Source organism: Sturnira hondurensis, unplaced genomic scaffold, assembly GCF_014824575.4.
Source record: "Sturnira hondurensis isolate 20B ecotype Veracruz unplaced genomic scaffold, ASM1482457v3 Scaffold0002840, whole genome shotgun sequence".
In the NCBI taxonomy this organism is placed as follows: domain Eukaryota; kingdom Metazoa; phylum Chordata; class Mammalia; order Chiroptera; family Phyllostomidae; genus Sturnira; species Sturnira hondurensis.
Window position 1 is genome coordinate 2,801,309 of NW_028075471.1, and position 23,613 is coordinate 2,824,921.

General features: G+C 38.2%; 1 protein-coding gene across 1 annotated transcript in view; it reads right to left on the minus strand.

The window, feature by feature from the left end:
• ERC2 (ELKS/RAB6-interacting/CAST family member 2) overlaps positions 1 to 23,613 on the minus strand; it is a 669,672-nt gene that overhangs the window by 560,318 nt on the left and 85,741 nt on the right. Inside the window, exon 4 of the mRNA XM_037041287.1 lies at positions 207 to 374. Within this exon, the coding sequence (XP_036897182.1) occupies positions 207 to 374 (168 nt within the window). The remainder of the gene's footprint in view (positions 1 to 206; positions 375 to 23,613) is intronic.

Sequence of the window (23,613 nt, forward strand, 5' to 3'; positions counted from 1 at the left end):
AGTAATCAAACGGAAAATTCAACAGACCATGCTAAACATGACATGACACAACCATGAGCAAGTTCAATACCAGTAAGCTAAAAGTTTATATTTCTTAACCTAAAATTCTTTAAGCATAATATCTTTTCAACATGCTCAAAAATGTCTCAAGTGACAGTGTCGATGACACCAACTCCCAGCCTAAAGGGTTTGTGTCAGCTACTCACCTTTTTCTGAAGAACATTGATTTTCCTTTCCTTCACTTCTAACATATCCTTCATGTCTCGAATCTCCCCAGCCAGTGTCCCCTTCTCTTCTGTGAGGTCCTGCAGCTGTTTCGTTTTTTTATTGAGAAAAGATTCTTTCTCTTCCAGTCGTAATCTCAGTGCATCTACCTGAAATCAAGAAGAAAGAAGGTACAGAGGTCATCAGTGACCACCGGTCAAGCCCGGGGAGGGATGGGCAGCGGCGAGCCTTCTGAGCACAGCACCACCACACCACTGCTTATGGACTCTCATTGCCATGCCTTTTAACAGCCTGTGTCTACATTCAAGTCCTGCTGTATGTATACCCGATCAGTGATACATTTTTGAATACAAGTTATTTATGAAATCAGATATTATGAAATGGCAGTGTATCTCCACACTGTGAAACCACAGCTGGGAAACAGAGCACACTAATCCTCTGTGTCTTTGAGCGCCCAGGGAGGGCACAGCACTGCCCACTCTGCCGCACCCTCCAGGAACAGGGAGAACACAAGGGGCCAGGCCGCAGACATCTGGAAGAACCAGGTTGACATGTAGCAAAACACTCCTACATTAGAAAAATATGTGTTGCCAAGAGGAAGTAAGTGGTGCTGTTAAAAAATGTGAAAATGATACCCATTCCCCAGTTCTATGAAAGACTACTTTCCAAAAAATAAAGAAAAAAAAGCACACCAAAAATGCCTATTTTTACCTTACCTCAAAAATTAGATTATTACAATTCCTGCTTTTCGTGTGTCAGTAATAAAATGAGGAGACATAAGATTTTTTTTCTGAAGACCACAAAAAATTGTGTGAGTGATGTGGGGTGTTGGGGTGATAGAAGACTTTAATCCTCACGCTCCGTACCAGGAATCTGAGGAACAGGAGCTTTATCAACAGTCAGGAAGTAGTGATACCAGCATGTTACTTAGAGAGATCAAAACAACCAGGCAAAAACAGTTAAAACCATTTGTCTTGGAGAAGAAGAAATGGTATAGGAATAAACAGTTGACTGCTGCATCTGATAGCAAACTTTGCTCATTATGCTAGGAGCAAAAAAAAATTTGGATGGAAAGGGGTGGAGGAGGAGGCAGAGGTTTAAAAAACAGGATTCAGGAATGCCATCAGAAACCACAATAAACAGATATGTAAATACTATGAGGACACAGAGTTAAACGGTTTAACTTGGAACAATGAGAAGAGAACACTGGGTTTTAGGCTGGGTTCTGCTTCAATCTAGCTCTGAGGATCAGGACAAAACAACTCACTTCCCCCCATCCAGCCTTTCAGCTGCAGTCTCTTCCTTCATGAGACAAAGAAGCTGAAACAGAGTGTCTGACATTTTATGATTGTAAGGGTATTTATTTATTTACTTATTTATTATTTAATTTTTAGAGAGAGGGGAAGGGAGGAAGAAAGAAAGGGAGAGAAACATCAATTGGCTGCCTTTCATAGGCAACCCAACTGGGGACCAAACCAGCAGCCCAGGCATGTTCACTGACCAGGAATCAAACTGGCAACCTTTTGGTTTGTGGGACAAAGCTCAACAAACTGAGCCACACTGGCCGAGGCACATTTTATGATTTTAAAGACAGGAATCAGTCTTAGGTAGAACACACCACGACAAGATGGTAATATTAGAGATAAAACAGTTATTGGGGTAGAATCTCCTTTTCTTACCCCTTTCCAAGAAAGGGGTATCAAAGTTGTGTTTTCAAAGGTCAAAGGTGATAAAAAGGTAGATGAGTAGTTTTCCCAACTTCTGTCCCTGAGAAGAGGATGAACCTGGGAGGTACCAGCGAAGCACAGGTGACAACACGTGCTTGAAGCCCAGTTAGCAGAGTGACCCTGAATGCATTATGGAAGAGGACAGACATTCTGTGACTGCAGAGGGTGAGAACAGCAGATTCTTCCAACATCTGAAGCCTGTGCCTCTTCGCACATGATGACCATAGAGATCTAGGAGCTGGGAAGGTAAAGGAGATGCTCATGTTCTGGGGATCTTCACTCCCCTAAGTGAAAATTGATTCCACTGGAATGAAAATTCCAGTTCCAATTGATTAAGGTATAAACATGAAGATTCTCAAGTGGCCTTTCTTTAAAGTTATCTTCACCTACCAATCTAAAAATAACAGCAATACTTGTCTTTCGATTTTCATCATATCTGTTAAAAAAAATCTATGTATTTTTAGTGTATACATAAAGCATGGCATTTGTGGGCTCCTTGTAAACCAGCTGAGCACTCCAGATTACAGGGTGGTTGTAAGGGGTTACAACCTGACCAGGACTAAGTGTGACTCTGAGAAGAAACTGTGCTCCTATTAGCGTCCCATCCTCGCTATCAAAGATGGATGGTCTCTGTCTGGACTAAATATCCAATATCCAAAACTGTGATATAAATAAATTACAATATGTTAGATAGTGAGTGGTACTGAAGAGAGTTTAGAAAAAAGACTCTGTTTTGATGAATAATACACTTAACATTTGCAGCACCTTCTTACCATGCATGATCTATCAGTAAACAGCTGCATCTTTCTAAGCCTGGAGAGATACAATGCAAACCTGGCTGTAAGAATATTTCTCCAGGCCTAAAACAGAGAGCAAGGATGGCCGTGATCAACACATTACTCGTAACACCCAGCCTCTACAAGGCAGGAGGGATTCTGTGCCAGCTGAGGTCTTCAGCTCAGGAGTTTATTTTCCATGCGCCCAAAAGCTTTTACTTAGCTTCAAAGGAATTTGAACCGTACCCTTCAATCACCTTCACTCTATCTTTACAGCTTTGCACAGTCTCCTATAATCAAGAAACAAAGCTTAAGGAACTATTTTTTTTAACTCTGACCTGAATTGCATCCAATTCTCAACCAACATTAGCGCAGTTCGTAGTAAGCAAGTATGACATCATTTCTAAAGTAAAATTTTAACTTCCAGATGGTGCAAAACCACAAGCAGACACACAGGCCTTCTGATGCACAGACATTTAAACAAAGGGAGGATCAGGCAAGAAAGAAGCGAGTCTATTAAAAATTAGAAAATGTACTTTCAAACCGGGTATCAGTGAGTAGAATTAAAGTTCCCCTCACTAATATTTGGACTTCAATCCACAGTGTACATCAGTTAAAAAAAGAAAAGCCTTGAAGTTTAGGTTATATTCTAACATCAGGTAGAGACATAAAAGTTAAAATGTTTGAGAATATGAAATACTTCTCTTTGTCTCTTCACTCAACACCAAATAATTTTAAGGGCTCTCGACGCTCTCAAACTTTGGCAGTTGGCTCAATAATAAAACTTGGCAAAGCAAAAAGCACCATCATTTCCCAGAAAAACAAAAGAAAATTAGAACTATATGATATAGTCAGTACGTAAAGACCCATAGGTTGAGTTTCCAATTTTTACTTATGACTCAACTCCATGGGAACTAGCCACCTAATGTTAAAACTAGGACAATCTTTTCATTTTAGAAGAATTACTCATTTCCTTCTGATCCAGTTATGTGTGTATTTCTCTGTGTGTGTGTGTGTTTAAGAGCACATAACATATGAAAATTTAACCTTTTATCTGGCAGTATAAAACACGAAACATTTGTTATCACTTCAGTTCCAGGTAATAACTTGAAAGAAAAGGACCATGGCAATGAAATTGGCAAAAAAATGGCCAAAATCAGAGTTAAACACTATTAATCTTCATGTCAGCACCCAGGAATTATAACCAGTTCCAATGGGGAGGCATGTCTGGGGAAGTTCTACACACAAGCCTCCTGACCTTTCTGCCGCATTTTACATGAGCCTTCAGAAACAGTTTTAATGTTGTGGCAAAACACTAAGTGCTACTTGATGTGCCATAAATAATTCTTTTTTAAATCAAACGGTTCATTTCACTGTTAAAATGACTACAGCAACACTTGAGGGAAAAAGAAACACTTGAGAGAGAAAAAGGAGCCACTTGAAATTTTTCACAGATTAAATACTACTTACTTGACAACGCTTCAGGAATTGAGTAAACAAAGTATCACAAAGGACAACTTTAAAAGAAAATGAAACTGGAACACTCACAAAAGCTCCCAATGTAGTTTTATTTCACATTCAAAGTTTTGTTTGTTTGTTTTTCCTAATAGTAGACTGGGGCTAAGGATATATTTGAAGTTGATTCAACTTGCAATCATTCAAACAGGGAGACAGTTTTAAAGTTGGAAGTATGCACAAATGTACACAGCCTCCAAACACACAAGCACTGAAAATAACCTAAAATCTAAAACTTGCTGTGTTAGTAACCACAACTTCTCACTCACATCCAATTTCCCTTTCCTTCCTGAACACAGGGAAGCTCTCCCTTGCAGGAAGAAGGGGCCATCTGTTTTATTCATAAAACACAAACAGAAGTGACATATTTCACTTCCTGTCCATGCCCCTCCCCAACTCTTTCCCTTTCTCAGAGATCTTGGAAGCTACATTTTGAGGATGGCAGAACTTCCCTAAATCTCGACCCTCAAGAGACCACAAGAAGGGGGAATATTCCCCACCTCCTGCTCACTGTAAGTCCACAACCCCCACATGGGTTGGACTTACAGTATAATGTATTAAAGCACTCAGAAGTTACTATAATAATTTCTCCTGTTTTAGCTAAGACATGAGCTCCTTATAACTGAAAAGATTTGTCTTTAAGACAAATGACCATAAACCTAAAAGAAATGGGGCCATTGTACCTCCCTCTACCCCTTCTTTGTGCAGGATCTCGAAATCTACTTTCCCCTCTTTTCACCCCAAATGCAAAGAGAGGGGAAATGAGAGAGAGCCAAGGGCATAGCTAAAAGGAGGAGGTAGAAGAACCCTGGTGAATGGACTAGTAGGCTAAAGATCAAGACCTTGGGGAAGAGAGAAAGAGATTGAAGAAGGGTCCACTTCAACTCATTGGCTTAAACTCCAGTTTGTAGAGATAAGTGGCTCAAGTGGGCAACTCTGTTTTCCAAAAAAGTCTCTGCATTACAGATATATTGTTCAAGTAACTCATGGCAATGGCTGTGGACTTACCCACAGGCCTTCCAAATGTTGGGAACAAAACTAAGGTGATATAAGCAAAATGAGGTTAATAACAGTACCTCCTTCATCGAGTTATTTTGGAGATTAACGTGAATAACCTGTAATGCACTTAGCACAGGGCCTGGCACCCAGAAACACTCAATGAATGTTTGCCATTGTTATTATGTTTTATTATTCTGCTTTCCACAGTTTCTAAGCCAGTGATTTATATACCCTAGGTGCGCAATAAAGGGTGCTAAACAACAGCCCTCAGGAAAGTGGAGAACCAGCAAATGAGGTTTTGTGCTCTTATATGTACCAGGGTGTTACATGGTCTGTCGCATAGTTTAAATTATTTCAGCATATTCCACATGATCTGTGTGTCTGTGGAGGGGTGTCTGAGTGGGTGGGTGGGTGTATTTCTCAACAGAGAATAAATCCTCCAGGGTAGTTAATTAGCCTATGAAAGACTTTAATTAAAAGCTGACATGCTAGAGTTAGCTACCAAAAGTGGCTCAGTATTCTTTATATTGATGAACAGCTGAAATTTGGTCAATTAATGTAACTGACATGAGGAGTGATTTTTTCCTTGGTGGAGTGAGTGGTGTTTGAGGTGTGTGGGTTGCCTAGAATGTTACACAGGCACTCCCGCTCTTCCAGGAACAAGATTTAGGCAATGAGTGGGTCCCATGGAAATATGATGCAAGCTGCATCTGTCATTTTAAATTTTCTATAGCCATTTTAAAAAGTTTAAAAAGGTATAATTAATTTTAATAACATATTTAAACTATGATATCTAAATGTTATTATGTAAGATGTAATAAAAATGAGAAAAATAATGACATTTTATTTTGTATTGTCTTCAAAATCCAGCATTTATTTTACACTTTCAGCATATCTTAATTACGTCTAGCCATAGCGGCTCATTGCTACCATATTGGACAATGCAGGCCCGTCTGTGCCTAGTAACCCCAAAAGTTTCAATCCTTAGATTTTTATATCCCTGTATATATAGATACTTCAAGGAGCATTCTGGCCCAACAGCAAACATGGTTGTTAGAGCCCTGCCTCAGGATATACACCACACTGGTCTAATGTGAGCCCTTTGTGGTCTCAAAAAGACCAAGAGCTGGAACTTCAAGGAGCACAGCTGAACACCTGTGATGTAACACCTGGAGGCCAGGCCATGGGGCAGAAGCCTTCCCTTTTCTAACAGTCAGAGAACCAAAGAAAACCATGTAAGTGTGTCAGTGACCTCATTGGCTTAATGGTTCAGTGAACATGCGTGATCTTTCTGGAGTCTTGTTGGAAAGAAGAGTTCAGAGTAACTATGGCTTTTTAAAAGTTCCTTCACAATAATCTCTAATTGTAGCAAAAGCTGCCTATCAGAAAAAAATGTCCTTCAGCAGTTGTACCATCAAAACTGCTGTATAGATGAGGATGTGTATATCTCTTATCCCAGGCTTGGGCTATGTCCTTTCATTCTTTGACATTTGCAGCTGTTTTGATTTCAGATTTCTCTTCTCTGTAGGCATTCTTAGCTCCAGGAACTAGAATTATTTACTTATTCATTCAACAACTATACAATCAGTTTTGTGCCAGGCATAGTTCTAGGTTAGAGATACAGCCTTTTAACAGGATTATTCGGTCTCTGACTTACTGAACTGTACATTAGTGAAGTTAGGGGTACGGTACAGCAAATTATTAGTATGTCAATATCAGTAGTAAATAAGATTTTTAGGATAAGAAGGAAGTACTACAAATATAAAAGCTAAGAACTTATGTAAAATCCTTGTAAAAAACTGGACTGGCAAAAGGCTAATTTGCAGATATCTGTGCTTATTAGTGAAAATATGTATATGTGTGTTTGTGTGCATACAAAATAATAAAACTCATGATTTAGTGAATATCTACCAGCTATTATCAAATGTGCACCAAGACTTTGGTATTCAACAAAAGGGTCTATTACTACTATTTTTAGAGAGAGGGGAAGGGAGGGATAAAGAGAGGAAGAACAATATCAATCAGTTGCCTGCTCCAACTGGGGACTGAACCTACAACCCAGGTATGTACCCTGAATTAAACCAGCAAACTTTCACCCTGAGGGATGACACCCAAATAACTGAGCCACATCAGTCAGTGCCAAAATGGTTTATTTAACTGATGTCTACTCTTTATTGTGGAATCTTGGAACACTAAATGTCTTTATGGATCTTTAAATAAATTTTGCTTTTTACTGGCACCAGTGAATTTAATGTAATTTTGGATTTTTAATAAATTTGGATCTTAAAAGAAGCCTTTAATACTAATAAATATGAACACATGATATATTTTCTGTTTTGAAAATTATTTTCTAGCTTTACCTATTATACACATTTAGAAAAACTGACTAGTAGCAATGAGCACCCACCCTGAAACACCCAAATATTAGGTGTGTGGCAATAAACCATAAAAATGAGTACGGAATATCTCACTGAACCAGAAAGCAAGGAAATATTAAGGTCCAAGTCTTACTGGCCAAGGACCAGAGGATCTGACACTGTTCTATGAACAGATACTAGGGAGCAGGAATGACGGCTGGGACAGGTACCGAGCTCCTATAGCCAACGAGAGAAAAGGCAGTAGCTGCCACAACGAGGATGCAGGTGATAGAAAGGGAGAGCCTGGCTACGTCTGCGACACAGCTTGAGGTATAATCAGAAGCAGGCAGACTGAGAGTTTGTGTGTACGGGATAAAAGGAAGGAAGGAATCAACGATAACTCCTGCATTAATGGCTGAAGCAACTCCATAGATACTGGAATTATTGCCTGTGCTGGGGAAGACTAGGGAGAATCAGACTTGATGGCAGGGAATCAAGAGGTCAGTATTAAGTATGTATAGTTTGAGAAGCTAGTAAACATCCACAGTGTAGATAGCTACATGACTTGGAATCTTCTGAGACAAGAGAATCAGGACTGGAGTCTAACCTATATGTGACTGAGCAGTCCTGTAATTACATTAGCAGACAAATTAGGACATCTCCACATTTACAGATTGATTCCCACACAGATGCAGCTGAGATCAAGTTCACAAAAACTTGTATGCAGAGGAAATCTATTACAGTTGAATACCAAGAGAAATCCCTTTCCTAAAAGGGTCCCTAATTTTCAATCTTTAGTTATAAGGTCTTTCCCCATCACAGTCCTGAGAGACAAGCGGGTCGGTCACTTTAATCACTTCTTTCATGCTCTCACGGTGGCGGCCAGTTAACATCAGCGCTGTGTTTGCCCTCCAGTGGATCTTGCTGCCAGGAGAGTGACACCCACTGGGAACAAAGGGGCTCTGCCATCCCACTCCACGTGCTGGCTTTCACCTGCAACCAGAAGCTCATACATTTAACCAGGGGAAAGACCTAAATTATATTTTTAAAATATAACATTTAGATAGCACAAAGAAAAACAATAATGGCTGTGTTATAGAGTGCTTCATAATTTATAATACACCTTTCTGTTAAATTGTAAATCTGTCCTCTTATACAATTTTAATTTAAAAATAAAGTTCAGGGATATTTAGTATTGTATAGCCACATGATGTGCTTATAAAAGTTAAATTACAATCACCAGCTTGTTAATGACACAGTTGAGATTCTCAGGTTGTAAAGATTCATTTTGTCTTACCTACCTGTCAAAAAATTATATCCATGACCCATATGCCACCTACTCGAGAAAATAATGCTGGGTTAAGAGTGGTTCATATCACCCACATGGAAGAATTCATATCATATGTGGGTTAATAATCCAGCCAACTTTATAAAGCCTGTTTTCATACTTAAGTTTTTGGCTACTTCTTACACTAAAATTAGGTGGTTTTAAGTGACTAGCCCAAAGTTCAAAATTTAATGTTCAGTTCAGTTCCAGCAAATTTCTGAAAACACATGGGAATTGTAACTCATGTGTTAATACTTAAAGTTTTTGTTAATAAAACTTCCAACACTAACCTTACCTCATTGAACTTACCTCACTACTTTTTATGCTTACTATAAAACTGTAGCTGTCATAATATTTTTGAATTACTACAAAAGGAAGTAAGCCATTCCAAAGTCAATGTTATTTTGCAACATGATGATAGTTATAAATTCAAAATACTTAAAACCAATTTGCAAAGCTATCAATCTTAGTACCTCCTAACATTTGAAAAGACCATCTCCAAGACATTTATTATTATTAAAAAACAAGTTTAAGAAAACACCATGTATTATTCATATGGCACTTTCCCTTCAAGTAAGCACATTAAATTTAAACATGAAAACTCACTTTAATATACAATTTTAAAGATTGGTCCTGCTTAGATATTCTGTGAACTTTCTAATCTGCCACTGAAGGCCAAAAATCTTAAATCACTGATAATTGAGTACCAAGATTAAGTAATAATTTTGTGATCTCAAGGTCAGTGCTTTTCAATAAATCCAAATAATTAGCCTCCATCCAGGTATGCTTGACATATGCATTTACATATGTGTAAATGACTAACAAGTTAGGAACTGTAGTCATTTTACTTAAATGAATAGTAAACCTTATTTTAAAGTCGTGTCTCTCAAATCAGGGCCCATTCTCCTTCAGGATGGGGACCAGTGTTCAAAGATCCATGAGTTTGCTACAAGAATTGTTTTATGATATCTTTTCTTCTTGATGATGATCTCAAAATTAAAATGAACTTATTCTGCATGATGTATATAATTCCTTATGACCAAATATTGTTAAGAGATTTCAATATCTGCCTTTGTGTTTGCACTTAAGGTTCCTTTGGGGTAAATGGAGAAAGCACAAAAGGACTTCTTATTTCTCTGATATATTCCCTCCAAATATTGGCCATGGGACATCATCATGACCATGCAAACACAGGTTTTGACAGCATCTGGGAACTGCCATCAGTGAGGAAACTAGGTCATCGCACAGCACAGAACTCTGCAGACCTCCTCAACTAGCATCTGGGCATAGCAGTTGGCACCCTAGCCATGTGAAGTATAAATTTATGCCCAGCAAACACAGCTGTTCCATATGAAGTTAATATCATTAATTTAAATTTTATAGGCTTTGACATGACATTTTCATTTAGTGTGTAATTTTTACTTGGTTTCATAGTTCTGTAAGAGCTATAAGCACACCTAGCCTTATCTTTTTATCTGATTAAGTAATACAAGTAATAATTATTACATAAAGCAATACTGATTATCTACAATGTTCTTTTTATTTTTTTTCTTCTAAAAGGAATTTCATTCCAAGTGTGAAACATACTGCCCTAAAATAAACAGTATTTGTTCTTTGAAATCTTGCTGAGTGTTGTGGGAAAATTAAATGGGGGAGTGAAGGTATGTTCCATGATCAAGACTTGGGAAATGCAGTTTGCTGTCTTGATTTATGATAGACATTAACATACTAAAGCAAAAATCTTACTTAACTTGATTTAACTTACCTTTTCCCACATCTGTTTAACCATAGATCCCATATATTTTTTAAGAACATATAATAATATCCATCAGAGGTTGTTAGGAAAGATTGTTTTCAAGTATCTTTTAGTCATCGAATGTTTAAGACATAGCACAGATATGAAATGTTTGAGTACAGTGCAATGTGGATGAACCACTGGATTAGATTCAGAAGACCTTGGCTCAAAGTCAACCAAATACATTGAAGCTGTCCTCTGTGGCTAACAATGTGTTAGGTGATATGCCAGAGTATCTCATGTAATTCTCAGGGTCAACAGTGAGGCAGCTATGTTTAAAAACATTAAAGCTCTGAAGGCTTACAGGGCTAATGAGGGAGGCTTTGTCACAGCCCCGTCCCTTGGTTGAAGATCCACACTACCCGCCCACATCCCAGGTTCAGTTGTGTCTCCATGGGCACCTGGGGTTGAGACCTTCAGGGAAGTTACTTGTTTCTTAGGAACTCAGCTATCTCCTCTATAAACCAACAAATTTTTGCTCAATGACCTGTAAGTTTATCACCTACTCCAAACTTTCATGAAGTCAGGAGGTGAATGATTCAGATACTAAAATATATTTTAAAGCATTTGTAATTAAAATAATTTGGTATTGATGCAGGAAGAAAAAAAACAGAGGAGGCCTAAAATAGATGCTTATGGAAATTTAGTATATGGTAATAGTGGCATTTAAATTCAGTAGAGAAAATATGGATTACTCAAAATAATGGCTGAAAACTGACTACTCATTTAGAAAAATAAGGCAAAATCTTACCTAATTTCTGATGACAAAAATAAATTACCAATAAAGAGTTAGATGTAAAAAGATTAAACCATAAAAATGTAAAAACAATATGGATCCTTATTTCTATTTTTGAAATATAGAAGTCCTTTCTAACCAAGAGAAAAGGCTTGGACACCATAAAAGAAAAGATAGACAAATAAGATTACATAAATATAAATTAAGCTCTGGCTGGTGTGGCTCAGTTGATTGGAGCATTGTCCTGTAAACCAAAAGATTGCTGGTTTAATACCCAGTAAGGGCATATGCCTGGGTTGTGGGTTCAATTGCCAATTGGGGTGCATGTGCAAAGCAACTGATTATTGTTTCTCTCTCTTGCTCCCTCCCTTCCCCCTCTCTAAAATCAATTAGCATGTCCTTGGATGAGGATTTTTTTAATTAAATAAATATAAATTAAAATATCTTCATGAAAAAAGACAAAGGCAACTTACAGAAAATTTTTGCAAAAGCCAGATGTAAAATGCAACATATGTTCCAGTATGCATATTACATTTCTATTTGGGAGTAAGAAAAAAAATATTTGCCTGTGCATGCATTGAGTATGTCTGAAAAAACAAATAGACAAATGAATAAGAGTTTATTAAATGCCTACTACCTGCTCAGTTGATAAGTGATGAAAAACAAGAAGTAAATTGATACACTAGTCAATTCCACTTGTAAGCTAACTAAGGCATAAGACCAACTGCTATGGGGAGGTCAGAGTGAAATAAATCCAGTCAGACTCACAGCTCCTAGAAAATGAATTGATCACCTGCATTTTCAGTTGACTCCTCCTCAGGGCAGAAATGCTGCAGATAGAGGACGCAATCTGTCCTGAAAGAATTATTTATTGTGGTACGTATTATACCTGCTATGAATTTTTACCTAGTGTATTTCATACACTGTTGGAAGGTAGGAAAGAATAATAGCTACAAGTAGGGGCTCTCGAGTTAGACACCGCAAGTTCAAATCTTAACTATCCATCATTTGCTGAGCATGATTTAGTGAAAGATACAATCTCTCAAAACTTTAGGTCCCCCTCAATAGAAAGGATAATAATAGTACCAAAACCACAAGGATTAATTGAATCAAGACTCTCAAGGTGCTTTACAGAAATGCACTAAGAAATAAAGTAGAAAAAAATAAAAAAACAGTGACTGCTTGTTAATAGTGAATAGTGGTATAATTTATGATTACCATGATAAATTATATATTCCATCATCCACATATGATAAGTAAATTTAGTCATTAGAACACTATATGTTAATATTTGATCAACTACCGTGCAAACCTCAATGCACTGACAACAATGATGGTAACATAAGCCAACACCTGTGGAGCAGTTTCATGTGGCCCATCAGCACTTTGAGCAAGTTATTGCTTTCCATTCTACAAGGCCCAGAGCTATACGGCTTATAGGTGGCAAAGCCTAGACTTGATCACATGTATGTCAAACCCAAAAACTTGATCTGAATATCAAGCTCAGAAGGAGAAAAGCTAGAAATACTTAGCAGCATGAATGGCAACCACAGATATGAAGAGAAATATTGTATGAAACAACATGGGTATTTTACCCTTTCTGACATATTAGTATATTGGTAGGTACTATTTATAGGTGAAAACATTAAATGTCTGATCAGTCTCCAGGCTATCATGGTAGACTTGTGAATTATATATGTATTTATCATATATAGATATATAATACACACATATATGTTATGATTATGTGTTGAATATTATATTAGAATTACATACTAAATTATTTAATGTATAAATTTATATTTTTATATAAGCATGTGTAAATAATAACACATATAATATACAATTAAATTATATATTGTTTGCTCCTATATATTATTATAATACAGTTGACCCTAGAACATCACAGATTTTAACAGTGTGGATCCACTTATATGCAGTTTTTTTCAATAAATACTATAAATCTATTTTCTTTTCCTTATAATTATCTTAATATTTTCTTTTCTCTAGCTTACTTTATTGTAATAATATAGCATATAACACATTAGCAAACAAAATATGTCTTAACTGACTGGTTGTTATTAGTAAGTTTTGTAATTAACAATAGGCTATTAATAGTTAACTTTGGGGGGAGACAAAATTTATATGCAAATTTTCAACTCCACAGAGGGTTGGTGTCCCACACGGAGTTAATCATCTGTAATATATGATACAAATATTAGCTCTATTCTCTATCCACGTTTACAATTCCCTGAATAAAATGTCATCGACAAGAAAATCCTGCAATATTCTGCCATCAGGTACATATTATTCCCTCTATACATTCTTATACTACGTTGTTTCAACTTTGGCCAAATGTTTACTACTGAAATGTATTTTACAGGTTTGCTTTTAAAAGTAATGAAAACACTCTTCCTACCCTAAGACATTCAGAAACGTCTTTGCACACACAAATAGCTAACAGAAAGGAGGGTTAACTACTGAAGTTCCATTGTAACACAACCCACTAGGATTTGTATAGAATTTAGAAACACACTTTTATTTACTTTTTTTAATAGATCAATATTTTAAAGTATATTTTATTGATTATGCTATTACAGTTGCCCCATTATTTTCTCTCCTTTATTCCCCTCTGTCCTGCAACCCCCTCCCACCAGCATTCCTTCCCTGCCCCCCGCCCCTCTTAGCTCATGTTCACGGGTCATTCATATAAGTTCTTTGGCTTCTCTGTTTCCTATACTATTCTTAACCTTCCCACGTCTATTGTCTACCTACCATTTATGTGTCTTATTCCCTGTACCGTTTCCCCTGTTCTTCCCCTCCCCACTGATAACCCTCCACGTGATCTCTATTCCTGTGATTCTGTTCCTGTTCTAGTTGTTTGTTTGGTTTGAGAAGCACACTTTTATTTTTAAGCCACGTTGGATCTTCACATCACTGACTTTCCAAAAGAGCATAAATGATTCTGAAATGGGTGGTAACACCAAACCCTGTGCAAATTTACCTTGGCCAAAGCAAGCCATTGTTACTCTGTTGGGACTTGTTAGGGATTCTTCCAACTTGGAAGCATTTTGTTACTAAGGAACAAACATGGAGCTGGAAATAAACTGAGCTCTAGGAGTGAAAACAAATTAAGGTAGAAGCAAGAACTGCTATGAAATTTTAAAAATTCACCACACTACATAGATTCTTTGGTCCTTTTTTTTTTCCCTTAAAAAAAAAGAAAGAAAGAAAGAAAGACCTAACGCCCTTCCCTTTCTGGTTCACCATCATTGCTCCTGAAAATATTTACTGTGATCACAGAACTAGTATAGCACAGAACATTTTGGTGTGGAAAATCTATTTCATTTTGCAAATTTTCTGTGTGTGTGTGTGTAAGTAGATAAATTTATTGTTATGAGCAATAAGTCAATAATATTCTATTGCATTACCCTTACACCACTGGTTTCTTTGTTCAGAGCCCTACGATTTTATGGGAGAAATCACAAGTGAGCTACTCATAGAGTAGCAATTGGTGTTTGGGAGTTCCCACCATTTTCGCATCTGTAAAACGAGGAGGTTGAATTCACTGATCCAGCTCCAACTCTGACATTCTGCAATTTTATTATTCCATTTTGTTAGTTCATATTCTGCAACACTGGAGCCCATCAAACCACCCACAAAGTAAGGGACTGTTGTTTCTGAACAAGCTAGTATCCTATAAGCAAACCTGGTCACTAGGCATTTACCCACTTAAACAGTAAGCATTTTTAGTACAACCTAAGGGGAGACAGACAGCAGTTGCATTGCATTTAGTCTTGCAAAATGAGTGTCTTAGAAAATAACTAAAAAAGCATAGCTCCACCTTTTACAATGACCAATTTTACAGGGAGGGGGAAATGTGCTGACAGCACTCTATCTAGCTGAAACACAAGAAATACCCAGAAATGAGGGAAGTGATCAAACAGGAAGTACGGTCTGAGCCAGAGGGGGGAAATCTGTTTGGAGACTACAACTTTCTGGTGATCAAGAAACCAAATGGACCATGTGAGCTCTACTGGGGACTCTTATGAGTATGCCACTTTCTTGCATTTTACACACAAGCCAATTTACACAAAGGACAAGATGAGTAAGGATGTTGGCAGGACAAACATTGCCAGACTCCTTTACATCCACATAGAAAGCAGAACTTGCATCTTCTAAAAGCTGTTGTATTAACCATAATTGTCCCAATTTCTTCTGTAGATTCCCACATGGAACTCAGTGGAAGGCATTTCTTCCCTCCTGAGTTTCTTTTCACCAGGCACTTTGGATCCTGCAAGGAAGTACATACAGGACAAGAAACATGCACAAACACCTCCACCCTATAGGAAAGCATTCCCTCAGAGGATTACATGTTTTGCTAGACAGAAAGCATATATTTGTGTATGTAAAATATATATATATATTTGTGTGTGTGTGTGTGTGTGTGTGTGTGTGTGTATTTGCATCTCATTTCCATTAAGCTTGAATCCCCTGGCCTCTTATGGAACTGTTTTAATGAGACTCTATTTATCTCTCTCAGAAAGTCTGCTCTGATTATCATCTAATGAATTGTGTCTGTTTGCTTCACATGCACACTCCAGTCAACTGGAGGTAGCTTCATAGAGCCTGGTGTTAAGAATGCTGATTCCCATATCCAGGCTTGGTGAGAAGACTGAAAGAAGTGATGCCTGCCACACGAGCTTGGAGAGCACTGGTATGCCTACATGGGCTCTCTGTATTAGAACACTCAACCCTGAATCTTCACCCTTACATGCATAGCTGGCTTCATTAGGCTTTTCTTAAGCATCCTCTCATCTTGAAAAACCTATCTAATATCTAAAGCAAGTTGAATGGTTACTTTCAAAACATGTGTTCCTGTTCCAGAACCTGTGAGCATAATCTTACTTGGAAAAAAGGGTCTTTCCAAATGTAATTAAGAATCTTGTGGTGAGATCATCCAGGATTACCTGGATGGGACCTAATAATGAAGGTCCATACAATACACATGCTAAGCAGACACACAGACAGAAGAGGAGAAAGGCATCTGAAGATACAGGCAAAGACTGGAGTTATCCAGCTCAACTGAAGGAACACCTGGAGCCTCAAGAAACTGGACAAGAAAAGAAAGAATTCTCCCCTCAAGACTCTGGAGTGAGTGCAGCAATACCAACACCTTGATTTGGATAACTGGCTCCCAGAACTATCAGACAATAAAGTGTGTTGTTGTGTTTTTTTTTAAGCCAGCAAGCTTGTGGTAAATTATTATGGCATCCCTAGAAAACTAATACAGTATCTTCTTTCATTCATTTACTCACAACCCAGACTGATGTTGGTTATTTTTAGGGGAATCCAAAGATAAACTAAATACCATCTCTATTCTCTAGAGATCCATGTTCTAGAGAGAGTATCGTGTCAACCGAAAAGAGAGAAGAGCAGAACACTCCCAAACAAGTGCTAAAGTGTCCACACAGAATGTAACATCTGACCTCAGTCTGGAAGAACAAGTTCACAGCAGGAGGGGGTACACAGGATGTCACAGGGTGTCCCTGGTGTGGGCAAACAGACACAGAGGAAGTCACTGAAGAAAGTGGATCAGCACATCCTAAAAAGTATGTACACCATGTTAATGAGCTTGGCATGTTTTCCTGTGGGAAAAACAAAGAATCTGTAGCAAATGTTTTTTCTAATGATGTAAAAGATACATGAAGGTTTCTTTTCCTACCTCAGTCACACTCTAGTAAAACTAAATTGTCTCCCAATGTAAATATAGCCTTTCTGTTCCTAGTGCTGGATCTTGCCATCCCACCCTGCTAAGGATATTGGCAGGAAGGTTCCTTCCTCCCAAAACTCTTTTTTTTTTTATTTTTTAAAAAATTTTTATTTAATTCTTATTCAAGTACAGTTTTCTGTTTTATATTCCCTGCCCTGCTCCCCCCAGTGTTCCCCACCTCCCTCCCATTTCTGCCCCCCACCTTAATTATTGCCCATGTGTCTTTTATACTTATTCATGTGAGTCCCTCCCCTTTCCCCTATGATTCTCTCCCCTCTCCCCTCTGGACCCTGTCAGCCTGTTCTGTATTTGAGTGTCATTGGTCATATTTTGCTTGCTTGTTTGTTTTGTTGTTTAGATTCCTGTTAAAGGTGAGATCATATGGTATTTGTCTTTCACCGCCTGGCTTATTTCACTCAACATAATGCTCTCCAGTTCCATCCATGATGTTGCAAAAGGTAGGAGCTCCTTCTTCCTTTCTGCAGCATCCAAAACTCTTTGTTATGTGTAATCCTGGCATTCCCAAAAGTATTTCCAGAGAAAACCAGTTCTACAAGTACATTTGGAGGGGGAAAGATGGAGTTGGATAGGGTGAACATGCAACCATGAAATAAATTTGGGAAATAAAGAAGACTCTAAGAAGTCCACTTTAACTTTGGTTAATCAGTATTTCCAAAGTTTATTTAACTCCCATATGCTTTTTTGTACTATCACATTAATGTCCTAGGAAACATACTGCAGTTGAATGCTACATGAGAATAAGATTCTTTTTCAAATGTAGTTTAATATTACTTTCTATATTCAGTAGGCTTTTATGTATATTATAGCTAAACTCATAGTATGAGCATTTTTCCCCTTTCCTACCCAAAACCCAACACTTTTATGAGAAAACATTTGCCTGAACAAATGCCCTCTGGCCCACTGAGCAAACACCAATAAGCATTCAAATACATGGCACAGTGGTAGGCCCTGAAGAGGTAACATTTAGAAGATGGAGACAGTGAAATAGAGAACAGGCAGACAGTGACCAGAGGGGAGAGGGGAGGGAATTTCAGGGGAAAGGAGAAGGATTTACATGAACTAATATAAAGGACACATGGACAACAACTAAGGGGGGTGGAAATGGGAGGGAGGTGGGGACCACTGAGGGGGTGAGCTAGGATGAGAGTAAAAGACAGAAAACTGTACTTGAACAACAATTAAATAAATTTTTTTAAAAAAGAAGAAGATGGAATTGTAAAGGAAGAAAGGGCCACATACTACATCTGATGAGCTCTAGGGAGGCCTGCATAGTGGCCTTACAAACTCAGACACCCTATCAGGGGAGGGAGGTGGGGATGGCTGGACTGGGGGAAGCAGTGGGGAGTAAATGCAGACAACTGTACTTGAACAATAAAATAATTTTAAAAAACTCAGACACCTAAAGGAACTACATAGGACAGTCTGAAATTAAACCTTCCTAACTAAAAGCCACTCTGGGATGACAGTGATGTCCTAGGGCAGTATTTTCTTTCCCAGAGGTCAATCTTTACCTTAACTGTGCCTACCTATTATCTTTTTGCAAGATAACAAACCTTTGGAATATCAGAGTAATCCCCCTTTTCCAGACCCTTCAGGGTACAATCTCTCACTAGAGCACAAAACACCCCCCCCCAATCCCTCATTATTACCTTGTTCTCCTGCATACCATATCTATGTCCTGTAAATGTTCTTTGTTAACTATGATATACCCACCAATGTAAGACAAGTATTTGTCTCTTCATTTTACTTTTTTTATCCATTCTGACAGATTTCCCCACTCTGCTTTCTCCTGCCTCCCTAATTGACCACCACTGAATTTCATGTCACTTTCTTTATGCCTCCTCCTTTGTAGTAATGCATAAATAAGGGGTAAAACTGCCCTTCTCTGCATCATTTTCTCAGTCCATTGAGATTTTGTTTCTTGGTAATTGTCATCAGTTTGGTTAAAATATACTCAAAAATTCTTACAGGTTTGGATGTTTCTTACACTGACATTTACTTGGCATAGTGCATTCCAAAGAAGCCCACCCAGGACCACCTTGCAGACCCAGACCCAGACCTAGGTACCAAAAGGTGCCTATTGTGCCCCAAATGGCTCCTCATTTTGCATGAGTGAACTTGGTTTAGTGATTCTTGGAATTCTGGACCTCCACATTTTAAGGTAAGAGGCCCTGACTTCATTTAAGCTGCTTAAAAAAAAAAGTCATTGAGGTGGAACCAAAGGTTAAGGGTTGAGATAGCCCAGGCTAAGAATAGAGTTGCAATAACTTAGGACAGAAAAACAAAAAAAATAGGTGGCTGGTTTTTAATTTTGGCTTTTCAATTGTAATTGTTTACTGAGAGTCTGAATAAAATGTTTTGCTGGGTAAATAAGAGCCTAAACTTGTTTGCCTCCAAAGATAAGGGGCATTTATTCTCTCCAGCTCAAACTTTGAGTATCCTTAGGTGACTAAGAATCTATGTGGAGGTAGCAGAGGGTAACCCTCAAGACAAATAGGAGCCCCATATGAAATTCCAACACAATTGCAATTAAATAACTGACTCGCCTGGGGATAGGCATATAAAGGCTGGATACCTAGCATTCTGAGTTCCCACAGCTGAATTGGACAACCTGGGAGAGAAACCAAGACATGTACACATGGACTGTTGAGATGACCCAGTAGGTGACAGCCCCTTAGAGCTCAACTCATAAGCAGCACACTTCAACCTACCACACAATATCCCTAAAAATTTGTTCAGACTCCACAGATCTCAAAATAAAACTAAATTAACATAGAAAATTGTGCCTCCAAGGCTGAAAACTCCCAGACCCCAGTCCCCATTCATATTCCTGAAGATATACAATCAATAGGAAGACTTTACTTGCAAATACTTACAGAAATGGGAAGATTTAATGAGAAATGATGTCAAATTGAGGTGACCCAAATGGAGCTCTTTGACACCTAAATTAATTTGTTTGCATGCACAATTTGAAAATGCCAGCTCTAAAATTAAGGTGTATGAATGAATCTCTTGATTGGAAATTAGGAGTTTCTCTATGAAAAGTTAATAAGAACTTTAAGAGCCTGTCTCTGAACAAAGGAAAGTGTGTGAAGCTACCAGTGCCACACTTTTCCCTCTTCTCCAACTGCCCTGCTGTACCCTTTACTTCATCGTCCAGACTTACTCTCCTTTCCTCCTCCCACTTCTCTCTATTCTCTGCGTCCTCCTCCACAACTCCCTACTGACCTAGAAGAGAGTCAAATGGAAAACCAGACCAGGATAAAATAGGAAAAAAAAAACCTCTAGAAATTCTGATAGCTTCCTTTAAAGAAAAGCTGGTCTCAGGCAGAGGGGAACCAGTGATTGTCTATGAGGTTTGTCCAAAAGGTACCCAGCCACATCATATGAAAAATAGAGACATTTATTGAAGAAGATACAAAATACAAGAAACATTGTACACAGGACAATGACACCTCAGTCCCCTTCAAAGGAGGCACCTTGGGGCCTCACGTAGTTCTCTCAATTGCCTTCAGCTGCCCTGTTGTATTTTCCTGAATCTCATCATGGTCTGAAATCTCTCACCTTTCAAAGGTGATTTGAGTTTTGGGGAAAACCAGAAGTCACAGAGTGACAAATCTGGGCTGTAGGGGGGCTGAATCCCCTGGGTGATTTGATGTTTCACCAAAACATGCACAAGACATAACGCATGAGCAGGTGCATTGTTGTCATGAAGCTTCCAATCACCAGTTGCCCATAGCTGAGGCCTCCTGAATCACCTGAATAGTTTCTGCAGAGGAATGTTCAAGCTTAATGAAAATCTGATGAAGATTCATTGCTTTACTCGCTCAGTCATTTTGAATGCGATGGCCACATAGTACACATGCTCACTCAATGACATCTACCAACCCCATTTCCTAGTCTCTCTTGGTTTGGTTTTCCATTTGACTATCCCCTAGGTCAGTAGGGAGTTGTGGTGGAGGAGGCAGAGAAGAGAGAGAAAGAGGAGGAGGAGAGGAGAGTAAGTCTAGACAATGAAGTAAAGGGTACAGCAGGGCAGTTGGAGAAGAGGGAAAAGTATGGCGTTGGCATTGAGTAGTGAAGTCATCATTGTTCACGTATGTGCATTCCAGTCCACTCTTCTTGGCTGTGAGGTTACATTGATGTTTTGCAAACAATTCTCATTATATTAACAGTGGCTAGACTTTTCTCAGACAGATCTCATATGTTCCTTGGACTAGAACAGAATTAAGAAACCTACCTAAAGACTTCCCCAACTTTCTCCAAGACTCTGATGGGTTGGCAAAAAAAACAAAAACCTATTTGACTGTTAGAATGTGTGATCTGGTCATTCTAACCTATTCCAATCAATATACCTACTAACTTCTGGGTGCCAAACAACAGAGCTACTAAATAGGGTTCACTAGAAAACTCTTGCAGAGGAGCCTGTTTTTACTGTGAAAAGCCAGGTCACCTTAACAAGGAAATAGAAAAACAAAATGGGATTTAGAAAAAAAAAAGAAACAGTAACAAACATAGGGTTGCTCTGAGGACTAAGAGAAGGCATTTCCCCTTCTCCTTACTAATATTTTAGAAGAAACTGAAGTTACCATAAAAGGGGAAATTACTAAAACCCTTGTAAATACTGGGGCTGCTTTATCTGTTCTTAACCATACCCAACTAAGCTGCCTTTTCCCTTGGAGTAAAGCTTCTATCCAGATGGTAGGGATTCCAACCATCCAAAGACTTTTTAAATCAGCACCTGTTCCCTTCCAACTAGGGAATGTTACAGGGCAATATATATTCTTGCTAGTCACATCTGCCTCAATTCACCTGATAGTGTGAGATCTTGAAACCAGTGAGGCCCACATATCCATTTTCCAGAGGGGTGAAATTTATTTAAAACTAAATAAGTCAGATACTGAACCAACTGGAAAAATAATAATTTTAAAGGAAATTCCAGAAGAGAAAATTAATCTTAGAGTAACTGAACATTTGTTACAGGATGTGCCAATGCAACTACAGTTTTTTTCTAGTTACCAATATCTTTCATGCATGAACTGGAATTGAGGCCATTTCCTTAAAGAGGGGGTGCTTATTATTCCATGTACAAGCCCCTGTAATTCTCATATCTTTCTAGTAAAGAAATCAAGTGGGAAAGAATAGAGATTTCTTTAGAATATCATAGCTATAAATAAAATAGTTATTTTCAGACATCCCATGATTCCAAATCCATATAACCTTTTATCAGCTATTCCTGTGGACTGCCAGCATTTTTCAATGATAGATTTATGTAATGTCTTGAGCATTCCTGAACAACAACAACAAAAAAGACAGAAATACCTCTTTGCTTTCCCCTGGGAAGATCACAAGTTTACTTGGACAGTAAGGCCCCAGGGGTATATGAAGAGTCCCACCTATTTCTCTTAGGTTCTAAAAGCTGATTTGAATGGTGTTGGTCAGAGATTTTACTCTGATCCACTATGTAGATGCTTTATATTTATACTCTAAGCAGCTCAGAGGCTGGATGTAGCCCAGGATGACTATGAATACAGCCCAACACAGAATTGTAAAGGTACTTAAAACCTTACTTAGTTTTATTACTCAGATATGTACATTTTCTCTATTAATGATCACAAATTTGGGACCTGCTCTATGATTTTAAAAGATTATTGAAAGGGCTGCTGAATAATTACAGTTATTACGTGAGGACTTTTTTGCTTGTCTGTGGTGGCAGACATCACGAAAACTGTGCGCAGACCTTTTCTGGCCCATCAGTTTTCATCAGTGTCTGTGTATTTGATCTGTGGCCCAAGACAGTTCTTCTTCTTTCAGGGTGGCCCAGAGACACCGAAAGGTTGTACACTGCTGCTCTAGGACACATTAGACTCCCCAAAAGACACAATTAACCTATTACAGCAGCTAGCCATGAAGGGGCATAAAGTATCAAAAGACGAGTTTCGATTCTGTTTACCCCAGCTAGTATATCTTGATTATTAAATATCTAAAGACAGGCTACTAATTAATCCTGAAAGATGCAGAGAAATGATATCCTTTCCTCTTCTAAAAGCAAACAAACAAGATACAGCTTGGAGGGCACCTGGGTCTGACCGGGTACTGTCACAGTTGGATTCCAAATTTTCGTTCATGGCCCAGACTTTATATGTTTTATTAAAATCAAACTGACCAAATCTAATCCAGTGGAACCCAGAAGGTAAACAAGCTGTAAAAGTTCTAAAGAAAATTACCTAAAGCTTCTGCTCTGGCATACCTTAATTATAAATTTTTGATACATGAGAATAAAGGAAATACTTTACAAGCTTTAACTCAAAAACACCAAGATCATCACAGGCCTACAGGATATTGTGGTCACAACTGATCTC